We start from the raw sequence: 15778 nt of genomic DNA on the forward strand, positions 1-15778 counted from the left end.
CCTCCCCTCTAGAACCCTCAGTTTGTTTCTCAGAGTCCATATTCTCTCATGGTTCGACTGCCCCTCTGAATTCTCCCCCTTCATTTTTCCCTTCCTACTATCTTATTTTTTTTAACATACAATGTATTATCTGTTTCAGAGGTACAGGTCTGTGAGTCAACAGTCTTACACAATACACAGCGCTCAGCATAGCACATACCCTCCCTAATGTCTATCACCCAGCCACGCCATCCCTCCCAGCCCCCACCACTCAAGCAACCCTCAGTTTGTTTCCTGAGAATAAGATTTCCTCATATCAGTGAGGTCATATGATACATGTCTTTCTCTGACTGACTTATTTCACTTAACATAATACACTCCAGTTCCATCCACATCCTTGCAAATGGCAAGATTTCATTCCTTTTGATGGCTACATAATATTCCATTGTGTGTGTGTGTGTGTGTGTGTATACCACTTCTTCTTTATCCATTCATCTGTTGATGGACATGTGCACTCTTTCCATAGTTTGGCTATTGTGGACATTGCTGCTATAAACATCGGAGGGCACGTACCCCTTGGGATCCCTTCATTTGTATCTTTGGGGTAAATACACAGGAGTGCAATTGCTGGGTTATAGGGTACCTCTATTTTCAACGTTTGAGGAACCTCCATACTGTTTTCCAGAGTGGCTGCACCAGCTTGCATTCCCACCAACAGAGTAGGAGGATCCCCTTACTCCGCATACCTGCCCACATCTCTCATTTCCAGACTTATTTTAGCCATTTCTGATTGGTGTGAGCTGGTATCTCAAGGAGGTTTTGATTTGGATTTCCCTGAGTGATGCTGAGCACTATTTCATGTCTGTTGGCCATTTGGATGTCTTCTTTGGAAAACTGTCTGTTCATGTCTTCTGCCCATTTCTTAATTGGATCATTTGCTCTTTGGGTGTTGAGATTGTTAAATTCTTTATAGATTTTAGATACTGGCCCTTTATCTAATATGTCATTTGCAAATATATTCTCCAATTCTGTCAGGTGTCTTTTGGTTTTGTTGACTATTTCTTTTGCTGTGCAAAAGCTTTTTATCTTGATGAGGTCCCAATAGTTCATTTTTGCCCTTGCTTCCCTTGGCTTTCGTGATGTTTCTAGGAAGAGGTTGCTGCGGCTGAGGTCGAAGAGGTGGCTGCCTGTACTCTCCTTTAGGATATTGAGGGACTCCTGTCTCACACTGAGGTCTTTCAACCATTTGGAGCCTGTTTTTGTGTGTGGTGTAAGGAAATGGTCCAGTTTCATTCTCCTACATGTGGCTCTCCAATTTTCACAACACCATTTGTTGAAGAAACTGTCTTTTTGCCATTGGACATTCTTTCCTGCTTTGTCAAAGATGAGTTGACCATAGAGTTGAGGGTCCATTTCTGGGCTCTCTATTCTGTTCCACTGATCTATACATCTGTTTTTGTGCCAGTACCATACTGTCTTGATGATGACAGCTTTGTATTAGAGCATGAAGTCCGGAGTTGTGATGCCAACAGCTATGCTCTTCTTTTGCAACATTCCTCTACCTATTCAGGGTCTTTTCTGGTTCCATACAAATATTATTTATTCCATTTCTTTGAAAAAAGTGGATGGACTTTTGACACGGATTGCACTGAATGTTGTAGATTGCTCTAGGTAGCATTGACATCTTCACAATATTTGTTCTTCCAATCCATGAGCATGGAACGTTTTTCCATTTCTTTGTGTCTTCCTCAATTTCTTTCATGAGTATTTTATGGTTTTCTGAGTACAGATACTTTGCCTCCTTGGTTAGATTTATGCCTAGGAAATCTTATGATTTTGGGTGCAATTATAAATGGGATCGACTCTTTAATTTATCTTTCTTCTGTCTTGTTGTTGGTGTATAGGAATGCCACTGATTTTTGTGCATTGATTTTATATCCTGCCACTTGACTGAATTCCTGTATGAGTTCTAGCAGTTTTGGGGTGGAGTCTTTTGGGTTTTCCACATAGAGTATCATATCATCTGCAAAGAGTGTGAGTTTCACTTCTTCTTTGCCAATTTGGATGCCTTTGATTTTTTTTGTTGTTGTTGTCTGATTGCTGTGGCTAGGACTTCTAATACTATGTTGAATAGCAGTGATGAGAGTGGATATCCCTACCCTGTTCCTGATCTTAGAGGGAAAGCTCTCAGTTTTTCCCCATTGAGAAGGATATTCGCTGTAGGTTTTTCATAGATGGCTTTTATGATATTGAGGTATGTACCCTGTATCGCTATACTCTGAATAGTTTTGATCAAGAAAGGATGCTGTACTTTGTCAAAAGATTTTTCTGCATCTATTGAGAGGATCATATGGTTCTTATTCTTTCTTTCATTAATGTATTGTATCACGTTGATTGATTTGGGGATGTTGAACCAACCTTGCAGCCCAGGGATAAATCCCACTTGGTTGTGGTGAATAATCCTTTTAATATACTCTTGGATCCTATTGGCTAGTATTTTGGTGAGAATTTTTACATCCATGTTCATCAAGGATATTGGTCTGTAATTCTCCTTTTTGATGGGGTATTTGGTTTGAGGATCAAGGTAATGGTGGCCTCATAAAACGAGATTGGAAGTTTTCCTTCCATTTCTATTTTTGGAACAGTTTCAGAAGAGTAGGTATTAATTCTTCTTTAAATGTTTGGTAGAATTCCCCTGGGAAGCCATCTGGCCCTGGGCTTTTGTTTGTTGGGAGATTTTTGATGACTGCTTCAATTTCCTTAGTGGTTATAGGTCTGTTCAGGTTTTCTATTTCTTCCTGGTTCAGTTTTGGTAGTTGATACATCTCTAGGAATGCATCCATTTCTTCCAGATTCTCTAATTTCCTGGCATAGAGTTGCTCATAATATGTTCTTATAATTGTCTGTACTTCTTTGGTGTTGGTTGTGATCTCTCCTCTTTCATTCATGATTTTGTTGATTTGGGTCATTTCTCTTTTTTTTTTTTTTTTGAGAAGTCTGGCTAGGGGTTGATCAATCTTGTTAATTCTTTCAAAGAACCAGCTTCTAGTTTTGTTGATCTGTTCTACTGCTCTTTTAGTTTCTATTTCATTGATTTCTGCTCTGATCTTTATGATTTCTCTTCTCCTGCTGGGTTTAGGCTTTATTTGCTGTTCTTTCATCCAGCTCCTTTAGGTGTAGGGTTAGGTTGTGTATTTGAGACCTTTCTTGTTTCCTGAGAAAGGCTTGTATTGGTATATACTTTCCTCTTAGAACTGCCTTTGCTGCATCCCAAAGATTTTGAACAGTTGTGTTTTCATTTACATTGGTTTCCATGTATTTCTTTAATTCTTCTTTAATTTCCTGGTTGACCCATTCATTCTTTAGTAGGATGCTCTTTAGCCTCCATGTATTTGAGTTCTTTCCGACTTTCCTCTTGTGATTGAGTTCTAGTTTCAAAGCATTGTGGTTGAAAATGGGCAGGGAATGATCCCAATCTTTTGGTACCAGCTGAGACCTGATTTGTGACCTAGGATGTGATCTATTCTGGAGAATGTCCCATGGGCACTAGAGAAGAATGTGTATTCTGTTGCTTCGGGATGAAATATTCTGAATATATCTGTGAAGTCCATTTTGTCTAGTGTGTCATTTAAAATTTTTTTTTAACTTTTTCTTTTTTTTAGGTTTTAAATATTTCACGGAGAGAGACACAGCCAGAGAGGGAGCACAATCAGGGAGAGAGGGAGTGGGAGAAGTAGGCTTCCCTCTGGGCAGGGAGCCCAATGCGGGGTTGATCCCAGGACTCTGGGATCATGACCTGAGCTGAAGGCAGACGCTTAACAACTGAGCCACCCAGGTGCCCCTAAAATCTTTATTTCTTGTTGGTCTTTTCCTTAGATGATCTGTCCATTTCAGTGACGGGGGGTTGTTAAAGTCCCCCACTATTATTGTATTGTTGTTAATGTGTTTCTTTGCTTTTGTTATTAATTGCCTTATATAATTGGCTGCTCTCATGTTAGGGGCATAGATATTTACAATTGTTAGATCTTCTTGTTGGATAGACCCTTTAAGTAGGATATAATGTCCTTCCTCATCTTTTATTACAGTCTTTGGTTTAAAATCTAATTTGTCTTGATATAAGGATTGCCACCCCAGCTTTCTTTTGGTGTCCATTAGCATGGTAAATGGTTTTCCACCCCCTCACTTTCAATCTGGGGGTGTCTTTGGTTCTAAAATGAGTCTCTTGCAGACAGCATATCGATGGGTCTTGTTTTTTAATCCACTCTGATAGCCTGTGTCTTTTGATTGGGGCATTTAGCCCACTTACATTCAGGGTAACTATTTAAAGATATGAATTTAGTGCCGTTGTGTTGCCTGTAAGGTGACTATTACTGTATATTGTCTGTGTTCCTTTCTGGTCTATGTTACTTTTAGGCTCTCTCTTTGCTTAGAGGACCACTTTCAAGATTTCTTGTAGGGCTGGTTTTGTGTTTGCAAATTCCTTTAGTTTTTGTTTGTCCTGGAAGCTTTTTATCTCTCCTTCTATTTTCAATGACAGCCTAGCTGGATAAAGTATTCTTGGCTGCATATTTTTCTCATTTAGTGCTCTGAATATCATGCCAGCCTTTTCTGGCCTGCCAGGTCTCTGTGGATAGGTCTGTTGCAATCTAATGTTTCTACCATTGTAGGTTACAGATCTCTTGTTCCGAGCTGCTTTCACGATTTTCTCTTTGTCTCTGAGACTCGTAAGTTTTCCTATTAGATGTCAGGGTGCTGACCTATTTTTATTGATTTTGAGAGGGGTTCTCTGGCCTCCTGGATTTTGATGCCTGTTTCCTTCCCCAAATTAGGGAAGTTCTCTGTTGTAATTTCCTCCAATATACCTTCTGCTCCTGTCTCTCTTTCTTCTTCTTCTGGGATCCCAGTTATTCTAATGTTGTTTTGTCTTATGGTATCAGTTATCTCTTGAATTCTGCCCTCGTGCTCCAGTAGTTGTTTCTCTTTTTCTCAGCTTCTATATTTTCCATCATTTGGTCTTCTATATGGCTAATTCTCTGTTCTGCCTCATTTATCCTAGAAGTTAGAGCCTCCATATTTTTATTGCACCTCATTAATAACCTTTTTGATTTTGACTTGGCTAGATTTTAGTTCTTTTATTTCTCCAGAAAGGGTTTCTCTAATATCTTCCATGTTTTTGTCAAGGTCAGCTAGTATCTTTAAAATCATCATTCTGAACTCTAGTTCCAACATCTTACTAATGTCCATATTGATTAGGTCCCTGGCAGTCGGTACTGCCTCTTGTTCTTTTTTTTCAGGTGATTTTTTCCCGTCTTGTCATTTTGTCCAGAGGAGCATAGATGAATGAGGGAACAAAATGCTAACAGGGTAACAATGACCCCAGAAAAATATACACTAAACAAATCAGAAGAGACCTGAAACCAAGGGAAAAGAAAGGGAAAGAAAGAAAAAAGAAAAAGATAAAAAGATAAAAACAAACAAACAAAAAACAGAATATGATCAAATATGATCAGGCTGGTGCACAGATCAGTGCCACACACTAGATTTTGGGTGTATTTTGGTCTTGTAGAAGAAAGTGCCTCCCAAAATTTTAAAGAAAAAAACACATATATGTACAAAAATAAGGGTAAATACGATGAAGGGATGGAATATGACTGTAAAGATCAAAATTATAAAAGATTTTATAAAAGGAATTGATAAAAAGTTGGTTGAAAAAAGAAAGAAGAAGATTTAAAAAGGGAAAAAAAGGAGAGAATGTGATCAGGCAGGAGACTAGAACAAAACCATACACTAGAGATTTAGAGTATATTTTAGTCTGTTAGAAGAAACTGTATCTCAAAATTTTAAAGAGAAAACAACTAATATATATATGCCAAAAATACGGGTAACTACTATGAAGGGATAGACTATGACTCTCAAAAGGAAAAATAAAAATGCTTTTTAAAAAAGTGATTGATAAGATGTTGTTTGAAAATGGAAAAAGAAAATTTCAAAAAAAAAAGTTAAAAAAAATTAACTTTGAAAGACTAAAGAACCATGGGGAAAAAGCGATGAATTCTATGTGCTCGATTCCCCTAGTGCTGGAATTCTGCAGTTCTCATTGATTGGTAAACTCGGTCTTGGCTGGTGGTTCTTGCTGATCTTCTGGGGGAGGGCCTGTTGCTGTGGTTCTCAGATGTCTTTGCTGGAGGCGGAACTGCCCCGCCCTTGCCCAGTCCAGGCTAAGTAATCTGCTCGGGTTTGCTCTCGGGAGCTTTTGTTCCCTGCAAGCTTTCTGTACAGCTTTGGAGGACGAGAGTGAAAATGGCAGCCTCCCAATTTCCGCCCCACAGGAGCTGAGAACTTGGGGCCCCACTCCTCAGTGCGCCCTCAGAGAAAAACAGTCAATCACTGCCATATCCCGGGTCTCCGGCCCGCACTCCGTGCTCACCCAGCCTTTGACCCAGTGTATCTATCTGTGGCGCATGACCCCGTTTGGAGTTTCCAAACCCAGTAGATCCCTGCAGTGCACTCCCGGGCCGCTCCTCCCGGGGGAGAAAGGGGAGTCTCCCTGGATCTGCCACTTATTGTGTCCCTGCTGGAAGAGCAGGGGCCTGACTGTGCCGCAGATCACAGTTTATGGCAACCCTGAGCTGAGAGCCCACTACTTGGCTCTATCTCTGCAGCCGGGTTCCCCGCTCCGATAGCTGGGAGCTCTGCCACACTCAGGCACCCCTGGTCTTTCCATGACCCCGAGGGTCCTGACACCACACTGATGCAGCGAGGGTTCCACCCCCCACTTAACCACTGGAGTGACGTCCCTCAGCAGAGCCAACTTCTAAAATATACGATTTTGTGCTCCGCTGCTCTAGCACTTGTCTATAGCGGCCGACGGAGGCCTCCTCCCCCACCGTCTATCTTCCCAAATATCGACTCGGATTCACTTCTCCGCACGTCCTACCTTCCAGAACGTGGTTGCTTTTCTGTTCAGAGAGTTGCTGCTATTCTTTTCTTTGATTTCCTATTGAGTTCGGACATGTTCAGAAAGGTTTGATCCCTATCTAGCTGAATTCCTGGGACCAGACGAAATTTAGGTCTCTTACTCCTCCACCATCTGGCTCCTTCTCCTAACTCCATGTTTTTAATCTCAAAACGTGATTTTCATATGGCTGTTAAAACCACTTAGGGTTTTAAATGCCAGTCACAACACACAAAAAGCATTGAATAAGAAAAGTATATAAATGTATACATTCATTTCAGTCTCTATATCATCAAGAAAGAAACATCAAAATAGCAATTAACTATTGACTAAGCCAATACAAGTTACATATTCCAACATCCCAGAACCAATACAAAAATTTTAAACACCCGCCTTTTCACGAAGATGGTGTGGAAGCTAAAAAGGAAGCCCCTGCCCCTCCCAAAGCCGAAGCCAAAGCAAAGGCTTTGAAGGCCAAGAAATTGGTGCTGAAAGGCGTTCATAGCCACAAAAAAAAGATCTGCGTGTCAACTACATTCCGACAACCCAAGACACTGCGTCTGCAATGGCAGCCCAAATATCCTCGAAAGAGCGCCCCCAGGAGAAACAAGGTTGATCACTATGCCAGCATCAAGCTCCTCCTGGCTACTGAGTCAGCCATGAAGAAAATAGAAGACAACAACACACTTGTGTTCATTGTGAATGTCATGGCCAATAAGCACCAGATCAAACAGGCTGTGAAGAAGCTCTACAACACTGACGTGGCAAAGGTCTACACCTTAATCAGGCCTGATGGAGAGAAGAAGGCATATGTTCTACTGGCTCCTGACTATGATGCTTTGGACGTTGCCAACAAAATTGGAATCATCTAAACTGAGTCCAGCTGGCTAAATCTAAATATAAAATTTTTCACCAAAAAAAAAAAAAAATTAAACGCCCAATATAAAATATATTGCTTTAAAAGCCTAATCGAAAATACCACCTCACTTTAATATTCAGCTCTAAATACTAATTTTAAATAAAATGTCAGAAATATGGCAACTTATAACCACAGAGATATAAAATCACTAAGTGCCTAAAAATGAATAACATGCATCAAAAGATAATATTAAGTTATTGGCATTGAACTACAAAGGTTATTAGAATCCTAATTTTAATAAAGAATCCTGACTTTATTTTGGATTATTTCCAGCAGTTCATTTTTTTTTTAATATTCAACTATTCCTTTCATTTTTTTTTTTATGAAACAGTTTAACTTAATTATTATTTGTAGCAGCAACATCTAAAAATCTTGTCAATCATAGGCCAGAAGTTCTTCCTCTGAGAAGGCCTAAATGAGCAGAACATGAAACTGCTAGAGTGGAGGCAGCACGAAGAACTTTCTCACCAAGACTGATTAAATATAGCAATGGTACCTATGGTTTCCTTTGCCTATTGGCAAGTTATTCATGGTATTTTTTTCATTTATGTTTTTCACTAAAAAGAGCACCTTGATTCTCTGCAGAGGATAGGCCATGATTTTTAGGTGACACTAGAATGGTCAATCAAAGGTTGCATCCAATGGCAACAGTGATTGATTCAGGAATGGACAGATGACCCATGAACTCATTCTACAACACTAGCATTACCTTGATTCCTAAAACCAGACAAAAACACCACTAAAAAAGGAGAATTACAGGCCAAAATCCCTGATGAAAATGGATGCAAAAATTCTCAACAAGACACTAGCAAATCAAATCCAACAGTACATTAAAAGAATTATTCACTACAATCAAGTGGGATTTATTCCTGGGCTGCAGGGGTGACTCAATATTCACAAATCAATCAACATGACATGCCACATTAATGAAAGAAGGGATAAGAACCATATGATCCTCTCAATAGATGCAGAAAAAGCATTTGACAAAATACACCATCCATTCTCAATTAAAATCTTCAACAAAATAGGTATAGATGGAACATATCTCAACATCATAACAGCCAAATATGAAAGACCCACAGCTAAAATCATCCTCAATGGGGAAAAACTGAGAGCTTTCCTCTATGGTCAGAAACAAGACAGGGATGTCCACTCTCACCATTACCATTTAACATAGTAGTGGAAGTCTTAGTCTCAGCAATCAGACAACAAAAAGAAATAAAAGGCATCCAAATTGGCAAGGAAGAAGTCAAACTTTTGCTATTTGCAGACAACAAAATACTCTATGTAGAAAACCCAAAAGACTCCACCAAAAAATTCCTAGAACTAATACATGAATTCAGCAAAGTTGCAAGATATAAAAATCAACGTACAATCAGAAAAGACATGTATCATATGATCTCACTGATACAAGGAATTCTTAATCTCAAGAAACAAACTGAGGGTTGCTGGGGTGGTGGGAGGTGGGAGGGATGGGGTGGCTGGATGATAGACATTGAGGAGAGTATGTGCTATGGTGAGTGCTGTGAATTGTGTAAGACTGTTGACTTACAGACCTGTACCTCTGAAACAAATAATACATGACATGTAAAAAAAAAAAAGTAAAAAAAATCAACGTACAGAAATCTGTTGCATTTCTATACACCAACAATGAAGCAGCAGAAAAAGAAATCAAGCAATTAATCCCATTTACAACTGCACCAAAACCAATTAAGATACCTAGGATAAACCTAACCAAAGAGGTAAAAGATCTGTACTCTGAAAACTACAGAACACTTAATGAAAGAAACTGAAGAGGACACAAAGAAATGGGAAAATATTCTGTGCTCATGGATTAGAAGAACAAGCATTGTTAAAATATCTATACTACCTAAAGCAGTCTGTACATTTAATAGAATCCCTATCAAAATACCAACAGGATTTTTCACAGGGCTAGAAAGACCAATCCTAAAATCTGTATGCAGCCACAAAAGATCCCAAATAGCCAAAGCAATTCTGAAAAAGAAAAGCAAAGCTGGAGGCATCACAATTCTGGACCTCAAGCTCTATTCCAAAGCTGTGGTCATCGAGACAGTATGGTACTGGCACAAAAACAGACACAAAAATCAATGGAACAGAATAGAGAACCCAGAAATGGATCCTCAGCTCTTTGGTCAACTAATCTTTGACAAAGCAGGAAAGAATGTCCCATGGAAAAAAGACAGTGTCTTCAATAAATGGTGTTGGGAAAACTGGACAGCTACATGCAAAAGAATGAAACTGGACCACTTTCTTACACCATACACAAAAATAAATTCCAAATGGATGAAAGACCTAAATGTGAGACAGGAAACCATCAAAATCCTAGAGGAGAACACAGAAAGTAACCTCTTTGACCTCAGCCTTAGCACTTCTTACTAGACACGTCTCCAAAGGCAAGGGAAACAAAAGCAAAAATGAACTATTGGGATCTCATCAAGATAAAAAGCTTTTACACAGCAAAGGTCACAATCCAAAAAACTAAAAGGCAGCCTATGGAATGCGAGAAGATATTTGCAAATGACATATCTGATAAAGGGCTGGCATCCAAAATCTATAAAGAACTTACCAAACTTAACACCCAAAACCAAAAAATCCAGTTAAGAAATGGGCAGAAAACATGAATAGACATTTTTCCAAAGAAGACAATGAAATGGCTAGCAGACTCATGAAAAAGTGCTCAACATAACTCATCATCAGGGAAATACAAATCAAAACCACAATGAGATACCACCTCACACCTGTTACAAAGGCTAAAATTAACAATACATGAAAAAACAGGTGTTGGCGAGGATGTAGAGAAAGGGGCACCCTCTTACACTGTTGGTGGAAATGCAAAATGGTGCAGTCACTCTGGAAAACAGTATGGAGGTTCCTCAAAAAGTAAAAATGGAGCTACCCTATGATCGAGCAAATGCATTACTAGTGCACTATTATCCTTTACCCAAAGGATACAAAAATATGGATTCAAAAGCATACATGTATCCTGATGTTCCTACCAGCATTATCAACAATAGCCAAACTATGTAAAAAGCTCAAATGTCCACTTTCCATTGACTGATGGATGGATAAAGAAGATGTGGTGGTGTACACACACACACACACACACACACACACACTATGGAGTATTACTCAGTCATTAAAAAGAATGAATTCTGAGGGCGGAGCAAGATGGCGGAGGAGTAGGAGACCTGGATTTCATCTCCTCTCAGGAATTCAGCTGGATAGGGATCAAACCATTCTGAACACCTACAAACTCAACAGGACATCGAAGAAATGAAGAGCAACAACTCTCTCATCAGAAAAACGACCACTTTCTGGAAGGTAGGACGTGCGGAGAAGTGAATCTGAGGCGATATTCGGGAGGATAGACGGCGGGGGAGGGGCCTGCGTTGGCCACTTCTGGCAAGTGATAGAGCCGCGGAGCACAAAATCGGAACTTTTAAAAGTCTGCGCCGCCGAGGGACGTCACTCTGGTGGCTAAGCGGGGGGTGGAACCCTCCGGGACAGTGTGGTCTCAGGACCCTCGGAGTCACAGAAAGACCGGGGGTGCCTGAGTGTGGCAGAGCTCCCAGGTAACGAAGCAGGGAAGCCGGCTGCAGAGGCGGAGCCCAGGCGCGGGCTCTCAGCTCGGGGTTGCCATAAACCATGATCCGCGGCACAGTCGGGCCACTGCTCCTCCAGCAGGGACCCAACAAGCGGCAGATCCGGGGAGACTCACCTTCCTTCCCTGGGAGGAGCCACGCGGGAGTGCACTACAGGGATCTGCTGGGTTTGGAGACTCCACCCCGGGTCGGGTGCGAGAGATAGAAACGCGCAGTCATAGGCCGGGTGAGCACGGAGTGCGGCCGGAGACCAGGGAGACGGGAGTGACTAACGGCTTTTCTCTGGGGGCTCACTGAGGAGTGGGGCCCCGAGTTCTCGGTTCCTCCAGGGCAGAGATTGGGAGGCCGCCATTTTCACTCTCCGCCTCCAAAGCTGTACGGAAAACTCGCAGGGAACAAAAGCCCCGGAGAGCAAACCCGAGCAGATTACTTAGCCGGGAGGGGGCAAGGGCGGGGCAATTCCGCCTCCCGCAGAGACATTTAGAAACCACGGCAACAGGCCCCTCCCCAGAACATCAGCGAGAACAGCCAGCCAAGACCAAGTTTACCGATCAATGAGAACGGCAGAACTCCAGCGCTAGGGGAATACTGCACATAGAATTCATGGCTTTTTTACCATGATTCTTTACTCTTTAAAAGTTAATTTTTTTAACTGTCTTTTTTTCTTGTTTTTTCTTTTTTTTGAATTTTTCTTTTTCCCTTTTTCAACCAACATCTTATCGATCCCTTTTTAAAAAAAAAATTTCATTTTTCATTTTTAGACTCATATTCTATCCCTTCATAGTAGTTACCTATATTTTTGGCTTATATATATAAGTTGTTCTCTCTTTAAAATTTTGAGATAGTTTCTTCTAACAGATTAAAATATACCCTAAATCTCTAGTATATGGGTGTTTTCTATTCCCCTGCCTGATCACATTCTCTTCTTTTTTTCTTTTTTCTTTTTTTAAATCCTCTTCTTTTTTCAAACAACTTCTTATCAATTCCTTTTATAAAATTTTTTATAATTTCCATCTTTACAGTCATATTCCATCCCTTCATCATATCAACCCTTATTTTTGTACATGTATAAGTTTTTCTTTCTTTAAGATTTTGGGAGGCACCTTCTTCTAAAAGACCAAAATACACCCCAAATCTAGTGTGTGCACTGATCTATATACCAGCCTGATCATATTTGATCACATTCTGGTTTTTGTTGTTGTTGTTGTTGTTGTTGTTGTTGTTGTTTTGTTTTGTTTTTATTTTTATCTTTCTCTTTTTCTTTTTTTTTTTTTCTTTTTTCTCTCCTTCCCTTTCTTTTCCCACTGCTTCAAGTCTTTTCTGATTTGTTTAGAGTATATTTTCTGGGGATGTTGTTACTCTGCTAGCATTTTGTTCTCTCATTAATCTATTCTACTCTGCACAGAATGACGAGACGGAAAAAATCACCTCAACAAAAAGAACAAGAGTTAGTACCGACCGCCAGGGACCTACTCAATACGGACATTAGTACGATGTCAGATCTAGAGTTCAGAATCATCACTTTAAAGATACTAGCTGGGCTTGAAAAAAATATGAAAGTTATTAGAGAAACCCTTTCTGGAGAAGTAAAATAACTAAAATCCAACCAAGCAGAAATTAAAAAGGCTATTAATGAGGTGCAATCAAAAATGGGGGTGCTTACTGCTAGAATAAATGAGGCAGAAGGGAGAATCAGTGATATAGAAGACGAAATGATGGAAAATAAAGAAGCTGAGAAAAAGAGAGATAAACAACTATTGGATCACGAGGGCAGAATTCGAGAGATAAGCGATACCATAAGACGAAACAACATTAGAATAATTGGGATCCCAGAAGAAGAAGAAAGAGAGAGAGGGCCAGAAGGTATAGTGGAGCAAATTACACCAGAGAACTTCCCTAATCTGGGGAAGGAAACAGGCATCAAAACCCAGGAAGCACAGAGAACCCCTTTCAAAATCATTAAAAATAGGTCAACAACCCAACATCTAATAGGAAAACGTACGAGTCTCATAGACAAAGAGAAAATCCTGAAAGCAGCTCGGGAGAAGAGATATGTAACCTACAAGGGTAGAAACATTAGATTGGCAACAGACTTATCCAAAGAGACCTGGCAGGCCAGAAAGGACTGGCAGGATATATTCAGAGCACTAAATGAGAAAAATATGCAGCCAAGAATACTCTATCCAGCTAGGCTGTCACTGAAAATTGAAGGAGAGATAAAAAGCTTCCAGGACATACAAAAACTAAAGGAATTTGCAAACACAAAACCAGCCCTACAGGAAATCTTGAAAGGGGTCCTCTAAGCACAGAGAGAGCCTAAAAGCAACATAGACCAGAAAAGAACACAGACAATATACAATAACAGTCACCTTACAGGCAATACAATGGCACTAAATTCCTATTTTTCAATAGTTACCCTGAATGTAAATGGGCTCAATGCCCCAATCAAAACACACAGGCTATCAGACTGGATTAAAAAACAAGACACATCGATATTCTGTCTGCAAGAGACTCATTTTAGAACCAAAGACACCCCCAGATTGAAAGTGAGGGGGTGGAAAACCATTTACCATGCTAATGGACACCAAATAAAGCTGGGGTGGCAATCCTTATATCAGACAAATTAGATTTTAAACCAAAGACTGTAGTAAGAGATGAGGAAGGGTCTTAAAGGGTCTATCCAATAAGAAGATCTAACAATTGTAAATATCTATGCCCCTAACATGGGAGCAGCCAATTATATAAGGCAATTAATAACAAAAGCAAAGAAACACATTGACAACAATACAATAATAGTGGGGGACTTTAACACCCCCCTCACTGAAATGGACAGATCATCTAAGCAAAAGATCAACAAGGAAATAAAGACTTTAAATGACACACTGGACCAAATGGACTTCACAGACATTTTCAGAACATTCCACCCCAAAGCAACAGTATACACATTCTTCTCTAGTGCCCATGGAACATTCTCCAGAATAGATCACATTCTAGGACATAAATCAGGTCTCAACCGGTACCAAAACATTGGGATCATTCCCTGCCTATTTTCAGACCACAATGCTTTGAAACTAGAACTCAATCACAAGAGGAAAGTCGGAAAGAACTCAAATACATGAAGGCTAAAGAGCATCCTACTGAAGAATGAATGGGTCAACCAGGAAATTAAAGAAGAATTTAAAAAATACATGGAAACCAATGAAAATGAAAACACAACTATTCAAAATCTTTGGGATGCAGCAAAGGCAGTCCTAAGAGGAAAGTATATAGCAAAACAAGCCTTTCTCAAGAAACAAGAAAGGTCTCAAATACACAACCTAACTCTACACCTAAAGGAGCTGGAGAAAGAACAGCAAATAAAGCCTAAACCCAGCAGGAGAAGAGAAATCATAAAGATCAGAGCAGAAATCAATGAAATAGAAACTAAAAGAACAGTAGAACAGATCAACGAAACTAGTAGCTGGTTCTTTGAAAGAATTAACAAGATTGATAAACCCCTGGCCAGAGTTATTAAAAAGAGAAGAGAAATGACCCAAATCAACAAAATCATGAATGAAAGACGAGAGATCACAACCAACACCAAAGAAATACAAACAATTATAAGAACATATTATGAGCAACTCTATGCCAGCAAATTAGAGAATCTGGAAGAAATGGATGCATTCCTAGAGATGTATCAACTACCAAAACTGAACCAGGAAGAAATAGAAAACCTGAACAGACCTATAACCACTAAGGAAATTGAAGCAGTCATCAAAAATCTCCCAACAAACAAAAGCCCAGGGCCAGATGGCTTCCCAGGGGAATTCTACCAAACATTTCAAGAAGAATTAATACCTATTCTTCTGAAACTGTTCCAAAAAATAGAAATGGAAGGAAAACTTCCAAACTCATTTTATGAGGCCAGCATTACCTTGATCCCAAAACCGGACAAAGACCCCATCAAAAAGGAGAATTACAGACCAATATCCCTGATGAACATGAATGCCAAAACTCTCACCAAAATACTAGCCAATAGGATCCAACAGTATATTAAAAGGATTATTCACCACGAACAAGTGGGATTTATCCCTGGGCTGCAAGGTTGGTTCAACATCCCCAAATCAATCAATGTGATACAATACATTAACAAAAGAAAGAACAAGAATCATATGATCCTCTCAATAGATGCAGAAAAATCTTTTGACAAAGTACAGCATCCTTTCTTTTTTTTTTTTTAAAGATTTTATTTATTTATTTGAGAGAGAGAGAATGAGAGACAGAGAGTATGAAAGGGAAGGGGATCAGAGGGAGAAGCAGACT

At 39.8% G+C, this 15778-nt stretch overlaps 2 protein-coding genes across 15 annotated transcripts in view; one reads left to right on the forward strand and one right to left on the reverse strand.

Annotated features, from left to right (window-relative positions):
* The window catches only part of KDM4C (lysine demethylase 4C), a 457231-nt gene that overhangs the window by 211584 nt on the left and 229869 nt on the right, over positions 1–15778 (reverse strand). The window lies entirely within an intron of this gene.
* Positions 6992–7847, forward strand: LOC117999007 (60S ribosomal protein L23a-like). Its single transcript, XM_034987905.1, has 2 exons — positions 6992–7003; positions 7300–7847. Exons 1-2 carry the CDS (start codon positions 6992–6994, stop codon positions 7804–7806), a joined length of 519 nt encoding a protein of 172 aa, XP_034843796.1. The 3' UTR covers positions 7807–7847.

This window comes from Mirounga leonina, unplaced genomic scaffold (assembly GCF_011800145.1).
Source record: "Mirounga leonina isolate KUSES-001 unplaced genomic scaffold, KU_Mleo_1.0 Mir_447, whole genome shotgun sequence".
Taxonomy (NCBI): Eukaryota; Metazoa; Chordata; class Mammalia; order Carnivora; family Phocidae; genus Mirounga; species Mirounga leonina.